At 35.2% G+C, this 7,274-nt stretch overlaps 2 protein-coding genes across 2 annotated transcripts; both read right to left on the bottom strand.

The window, feature by feature from the left end:
* Positions 1-1,378: 1,378 nt before the first annotated feature.
* LOC149482052 (uncharacterized) lies at positions 1,379-2,314 on the bottom strand. The gene has a single exon (XM_089704096.1). It carries the CDS (start codon positions 2,312-2,314, stop codon positions 1,379-1,381), a length of 936 nt encoding a protein of 311 aa, XP_089560222.1.
* A 3,461-nt stretch (positions 2,315-5,775) lies between these two features.
* On the bottom strand, positions 5,776-6,492 carry LOC149482051 (uncharacterized). Its single transcript, XM_089704094.1, has one exon. It carries the CDS (start codon positions 6,490-6,492, stop codon positions 5,776-5,778), a length of 717 nt encoding a protein of 238 aa, XP_089560220.1.
* Between the last annotated feature and the right edge of the window lie 782 nt (positions 6,493-7,274).

Here is a 7,274-nt window from a genome sequence, read left to right as displayed (position 1 = left end):
GTAAATTGGCGAGTCTTTTTTTGAAAATGTTCTATCCCTATCTGCTATTCCTAGATTGCCTGCAACGCCTATAACACCAATATCTTCTTGATTAGCACCCCGAAAAATAAGATCTAAGAAACCACCCACAGTCAAAGCCAAAAGACTAAAGAAAAAAAACAACTTTCAGCTGACTTACAATTATTGGAGAGTAACTCAATTCCGTCACCAAGCGACAATAGAAGAAGGTGAGGAGGATGATTACATAGACATGCCAGAAGATGATTCACCTTTGAGTTTCTTTCACTTTTTTTTCTCAAGATATTTTTACTAGTTTCGTAGAGCAGACAAACTAATATTCAGTTCAAAAAACCGGCAAGTCAATTCAACTAACAGAAGAAGAATTTAGACTTCTTTTTTAAATTTTCATACAAAATAAACATGAATTGTTTTTTTTTTAATTTTCATATAAAATAAACTGTACTCCGGTATCAAATAGTTCTATAATGTTCATTTCTGTATTTTTCTTTAGTAAAAAAACATAAAATTAACTGTGGTTTTTATTTTCCGTAATTTGGCAGTGTCCGCTGTGACGGACACCAGTTTTCCCAGCAGTGGGCAATGGTAGATTTTTTTTTTCATTTTTCGAGAACTTTATGACATACTCCTGAAACCACAAAATTGTCAAATTCATATATTTTGAATATTTTTATCGGTGCCAAATTAAGGGTTAATCGTATCTTTAATTAATAACTCACGACAAAACAATAGTAAATAAGATCATTGGAACATCCCAATAGGCTTGTACCCTCTCAGGAGAGATTCAATTTCCGGACAAACCCATCGTAATGTGAGGATCTAGTGAGATCTCTAGTTGTACATTGGGTCATTCGGTTTGGAGCTTTCGCAACTCTCATTGGTTTTTATGTTATTTTCATATAATATCATGTGTAAATATACTTTTTCTTATATTTTATTTTTAGTAAAAGTTGGTACTTTAGGGCGTAATTTACAGCTGTGTTTATGTATTAAATATTAATTATTAGGTAACTATTTATTTTAATTGTTAAATAAAAATAAAAAAACTAGAAGATTAAATGATTTTGCTAGTTTAATCGACACGTCTCGGATTAGTCAATATAATATTATGTACCTAAACCTACCCATACCTATAAAAATATATTGAATTATTTGCTTGTGCATAAAATTTCTCAAACATTCATTGAAATATTCTATTCAATTATTATTATAATGATCTGCTAATTTGATTTTCAACATCAGAAATTTATAGCAAACCAAATTTATTCTGTGGTTTAGGCATTTGTATGAATATTTGTATTCTTTTTTTTTTTTTTTTTTTTTTTTTTTTATAGCTTAAGCAGGCACTCGAGCTGGCGGGTCACCTGATGGAAAGTGATGCCCGCCGCCCATAAGCATTCGCGATGTTAGGGCCACCACGAATGTGATGCCGGCCTTTAAGGTATAAATATGCCCTTTTCTTAAAGGTCTCTGCGTCGAATCTGTTTGGGAACACTGAGGATGGTAAATCGTTCCACAAGGTCGTCGTTCTCGGTAAAAAGTGTCGTGAAAAGCGCACTGTGGTAGACCGCCATGCATCCAGGTGGTGGGGGTGGAACTTTAATTTGTGGCGAGAAGTGCGATTATGAAACTCAGCAGCTGGAATGAGTTCAAAAAGTTCCTCAGAACAGACCCCGTTATAGATCCGGTAGAACACGCATAGAGATGCAACATCTCTCCGCAGTGAAAGTGGATCCAGCGAATCGGAAAGCTCAGGGTCGTCAATAATTCGGACGGCTCGTCGCTGAACGCGGTCCAATGGTAGGAGCTGGTATTGGGGCGCTCCGGCCCAGAGGTGAGAGCAGTACTCCATGTGGGGCCTGACTTGTGCCTTGTATAATTGCAGGCGATGAGCAGGAGTGAAGTACCGTCTTGCCCTGGCGAGCACCCCTAGTTTTTTCGAAGCTACTTTAGCTTTGTCCTCCAAAAAACCGCGAAACTGGACATCAGACGTAACTTTGACCCCAAGGATTCCGATGCTAGGTTTTACTGTGATAGGGGTGTTCTGAAAATTAATGGATACGTCAAAAGGACTTTTCTTGGCGGTAAACGCGCAAACCTGTGTCTTGGCCGGATTGAAATCAACTAAATTTGATTGGCCCCAAGTCGAGATTTTCTCTAGGGTGGTCTCAATGTCAGACACGAGGTTGCTTCGATACAGTTTAGTCTGCTCCAGAGTGGTCTTTGCTTGGCCTGTGTAGTAGGTATCACCAGTACTGTCATCCGCATAACAATGAACGCTGCGTATTTGCAACATGTCATTGAAATGCAGATATTCGAATACATTTTATATTAAAATAGGTTTGTTTCATATGAATTTGATTACTTGCTTAATCCTCATATTAACTACTTATTTATTTTGCTTTACTTTGGCTCTACATAACTAACAGTACCATTGATATATTTATACCATCGAATTCCTACCTACTACCGGAGGCCCGTATCATTTTCCTTCCCCTTTCCTTCATTCCCATCTTCAATCCTTTCTTTATCCCATATACTCTTTCCTTATCCCATACATTCCCATACACAAAGTCGACAATCCCTTTGGCGTTAAAGAGAAAAGGCGTAAGGTCAGGAAAAGACTCTACGCCTCTGCAAATGTTCATGGGCGCTTACGATCAGGCTTAATAATAATAATAAAGCTCATTTATTCCGTGAAAAAATCAAAATTTACATTTCAAATGTTTTGTTAGTTGTTAGTTTAACTTAATCTATTTTAGTATCTAATGTTAGTTTTATTTTCTTATTTCCACGGACCCCTTATTGGGTAAAAGCCTCCTCTCTCCTCTTCCATGTAATCCTATCCTGTGAAATTTTCATCCAGTTTTTGCCCACCGTTTCTATTAAATCATCAGCCCATCGCTTTCTTGGTTTACCTTTTTTCCTTTTTCCTGTTGGTCCTGCCCATTTAGTTGTCAGTAATGTCCATCTGTTATCTGTATATCTCGATATGTGACCCGCCCATTGCCATTTGAGATGTAGAGCTTGGCGGAGAGCATCTGTTAGTTTAGTTTTATTTCTTATGTCTTTGCTTCTAATCTTCTGTATTTTTTTTATTTTTAATATACTTCGTTCCATTGAACGTTGGCATGTGGTAATTTTGTTTTTAATTTTCTTTGTATATGTCCATGTCTGGCTCCCGTATGTCAAACTAGGTAAAATACAGGTATCCATCACTATTCTCTTCAATCCTATGTGGTAGTCTCCTTTTAAAATTTCTTTTTGAGCCCAAAATTTCTTCCACGTCCCATTAATTCTTCTATCAACTTCTTCTTCATTACAGTTTTCGTTAAATGATACTAGCTTTCCTAGATATATGTAGCTGTTAACATATTCGATTTGATTACCGGATATTTGTATTAGTTTAGTTCGAGAATTGGTCATTATTTTAGTTTTTTGAAGGTTCATATGTAGGCCTACTTCCTGGCTGGAGTTCGATAACAGTTGTAACATTTGTTCTAGTTCGTTGGCTGAGTTGGCAAATAGAACTATGTCATCTGCAAATCTTAGATGACTAAGATATCGGCCTGAAATCCACAGCCCTTTGTTTTTCCAGTCAATACTCTGGAAGACATCCTCCAATACTGCGATGAACAGCTTTGGTGATAAGGGGTCGCCTTGTCTAACTCCTCGTCCGATTTGTATCTCTTCTCCTTTGTTTTCTAACCGTATTCTGCTTACACTATGAGAGTAGATGTTCTTTAGAATATTTATATATGTGGTACTTATTTTGCATGATTCGAGCGCTTTCCAAATTGAACAGTGAGTAATGGAGTCGAATGCTTTTGAGTAGTCAACAAAAGCTACATAAAGCGGGTGATTGAACTCTTTATATTTCTCTAGTACTTGGTCTAACGTGTGGATATGATCTATAGTTGAAAAGGCCGAACGAAAGCCTGCTTGTTCAATTGGTTGTTGGGAATCTATTAGTGGTGTTAACCGACTCAAAAGTATGGATGTGAAAAGTTTATAAATACTAGATAGAAGGCTAATAGGTCTATAATTAGCAATATCTAATGGATCTCCTTTTTTATAGAGCAAAACTATCTCTGAGCTGTACCATTGTTTAGGTACATTTTCGGTTTGAAGTACTAAGTTATAAAGTTGTGCAAGATATGGAGTGAGTGCTGGTGCACCTATTTTTAAAGCTTCATTGGTAATATTATCTGGGCCCGGACTTTTGTCAGATTTTAGTTTTTTGATATGTTTTAATACTTCGTCCTCACTAACAAATTCTTTTACGATATCTTCCTTATGTTGCGTACTCGAGAACTTTTTCTGTGTAGTTTGTATCATTATTTCTGGTTTCTTATATAATTCTTTATAAAATGAAGTTGCGTAGTTAATAATATCCTGACGTGTTTTAGTTGTCTCTTGCTTTTTGTTTAGTTTAAGTATCCAGTCTTTATGTGTAGTAAGTTCTTTATTAGCTCGTTTGATGCTTCTGTATTTGTCTAAGTTTTTCTCTATAATTTTGCTTCTATGGTTTTTGTAATCTCTTGCTATTTCTTTATTTGATAATTTAAACAATTTTTTAAGTTCCTCTTTAATTTCTTTTGTTTTATTTTTAGTTTTTAATAATTCTGTTCGCCTGTTTAGTAGGTTTATTGTTGATTCGCTTAGTATGTTAGTTTTGTTGTCTCTGCTATTAGTTGTAGGTTTTTTAATAACGCTTGTTGAGATTATGTTTTCTAATTTGTCGTAGAAATATTGTATGTTTTTTGTATCATGATTGAGATTTATTTTATTTTCTAAATTTTGTTTCAGTAGCTTTATGTAAAACATTTTTTCTTGGTCAGTTGAAGGTAACTTATGTTGGGATCTGAAAGTTTTCCTGCTCAATTTCGGTATTTTTAGTGAAAGAGATGCTCGTACTAATCTATGGTCTGACGGATAGGACAGGTTATTCAGAACTTCTACGTTATTTATTATTTTAGGTTCATTGCACATTATAAAATCAATTTCGTTTCTCGTTCTATGGTCTGGCGACACCCAAGTCCATCTCCTATTGTGCCTCTTTTTAAAGTATGTGTTCATTATGAACAGTTTTTGTTCGCAAGCATATTGAATTAATCTTTCACCTCTAGCATTCCGTCTCCCATATCCAAATTTACCCATTACAAAATTTTCATGACTAGATGGTTGTCCTATTTGAGCGTTGAAATCTCCCATAACCAATACGGTTTTGCCTTCAATTTCCTGGGCCGTCCTAAGATCGTTATAGAATCTATCAAGTTCTTCCTCGCTCGCTTTTTCGGTAGGTGCGTATGCTTGAACAAGTGTAAGAAGTTGTTTGTTTAGATTAAGTTGTAATACCGCTACTCTTTCAGATATTCCACTATAATTTACTATGCAATTTTTATAATGCTTTTTGATTAAAAATCCTACGCCATATAGTCCTTTTGTTTCTCCTGTATAGCAGAGTATGTATTCCTGTAATTCTTCGATTTTGCAGCCCATTCTCCTTACTTCACTCAGTCCTATAATATCGAAGTCTACGCTTTTCAGTGCATGCAGCAGTTCAATTAATCGTTCTTGTGATGCTAAGGATCTTACGTTGTAGGTGCAGATTTTTAACAGATGGTTGCGCTTCATTTTTGAGGGGTGAGGGTGTTGGTCGTTGTCCCCACGGTGACCAACCGGCTTGGGGAAAGTATTTGTATGTTCTTCTATTGTGGTTTGTGTTATATTGTTCCGGTGGCTGATAGGTATTTGCTATGCGTTGTGGTCTATTTTTCCAGTTAGAGATGTTGTGGAGTTAGATCGGCCTCTCATTAGTGTGAATGCGTTTTTCTTATTTTTAGTCGGTACGTTTTTCTCTGGCTGGATTGGGGTAGTTGGTGATATGGATAGATCCCTTTTCCGGTTGTTTGTCTGTGTAGAATAATCTTTAATAATAAGTTTATCGTAGTTAATAGTCGCATAATTCCCTTTATCTCGTTCTTCTTTGACCCTTTCGTGTAGTTCTCTTCTTTTTTGCAAGACCTCTTTAGGAAAATCTTCCGATACGTAAACATCACCAAGTTTCTTCTTATTCTTCATAATTGTATTTTTCAACCAACCATTTACACAGGCCATGAGTATTGGTCTAGTTTTCCCTCCAACAGTACCTTTTTTTCCGATTCTATAAATCTTATTTACATCTTTTGGTTCAACCGTAATGTTCAGATGGGTAGTAAGTTTCTTGGTTACTTTTTCCAGAAGATCTGTTTGGGATGATTCTGTTTCCTTAAGACCATATATAATAATGTTGTTTGATCTGCTGGTTTTCTCCAAATTCGCTATTTTTTCTTTTAAAATTTTATTTTCTAATCGTAATTCTTCTATTTCTCGTGTGAAAGGTGCTAGTTTTTCATCCATTTTATTTAAGACTTCTTTAGTTTGGTTTTGCATTTCGGTTTTAAGTTTGTCAAAAAGTGCTTCATTATTCATTTTAAAAAATTTAGTTTTAGTCTATGGTCAATATCGTGTCACCCGACTTTTATATTTTTCCTTATCTTTTTCAAATGGCAACTCTCGATATTTTCCTTATGTTGGCAGTATGTATTTGACACTTGTCAAATATGTGACATCTGTCAATAACAGCTGTTGGTTATCGAAATGCTTTGAATTATGGAATTATTAATTAGTAAATTCAGTTGTTAAAGACTTATCTTTTCTTAGTTTCCGATGATTTTTGTGCAATTTCGGTGTTTATTTATGAATAATTACACTTTTCACTGAATATGGATAACTTATACAGATGATTGAGGTTTAAATAGCGGAGCACAACAATTGTACGTATTACTTTGACAGTCACCGGAAGCAGAAGCGATCAGGCTTATTAATCTATAATTTTTCTATACTTTTACGACTATTACCTTCACAAACAATTTAATAAAAACTTATCGATCCTCAACTTTTATAGCTTCAAATCTACAATACATCGATCATCTTAACGTATTTGAGTCCCTTTTATCTGAACTATTCACAAAGCGCTAATCCAACTAGCGCGGTACCTGCATTTCAAAACGCCTTTGAGAACCGTTTTTATAAATTGCATCTAATTGCTATCCAGCTTACTTCTACAGAGCTATTAATTGTTGAGAAATACGGGAAATAGTTTATTCCGTTCACTAAGACGATTAAATTCTCATTGCTTATTCAATCGACATTTTGCAATTTATCTCGTTCATTTACTATAATATATCGAAGAAATTGCACTTGGAAGTAAT

This window comes from Colias philodice, chromosome 15 (assembly GCF_061535455.1).
Source record: "Colias philodice isolate Cphi_HAF_F1 chromosome 15, ilColPhil1 Martin Lab GWU primary, whole genome shotgun sequence".
Taxonomy (NCBI): domain Eukaryota; kingdom Metazoa; phylum Arthropoda; class Insecta; order Lepidoptera; family Pieridae; genus Colias; species Colias philodice.
The sequence above is the reverse complement of the archived record's forward strand: the minus strand, read 5'-3'. Positions and strand labels throughout refer to the sequence as shown.

Bases quoted from the DNA above. Each gene is read 5' to 3' on its own strand.
- LOC149482052 (XM_089704096.1), bottom strand. From the start codon at position 2,314: ATGTTGCAAATACGCAGCGTTCATTGTTATGCGGATGACAGTACTGGT.
- LOC149482051 (XM_089704094.1), bottom strand. From the start codon at position 6,492: ATGAATAATGAAGCACTTTTTGACAAACTTAAAACCGAAATGCAAAAC.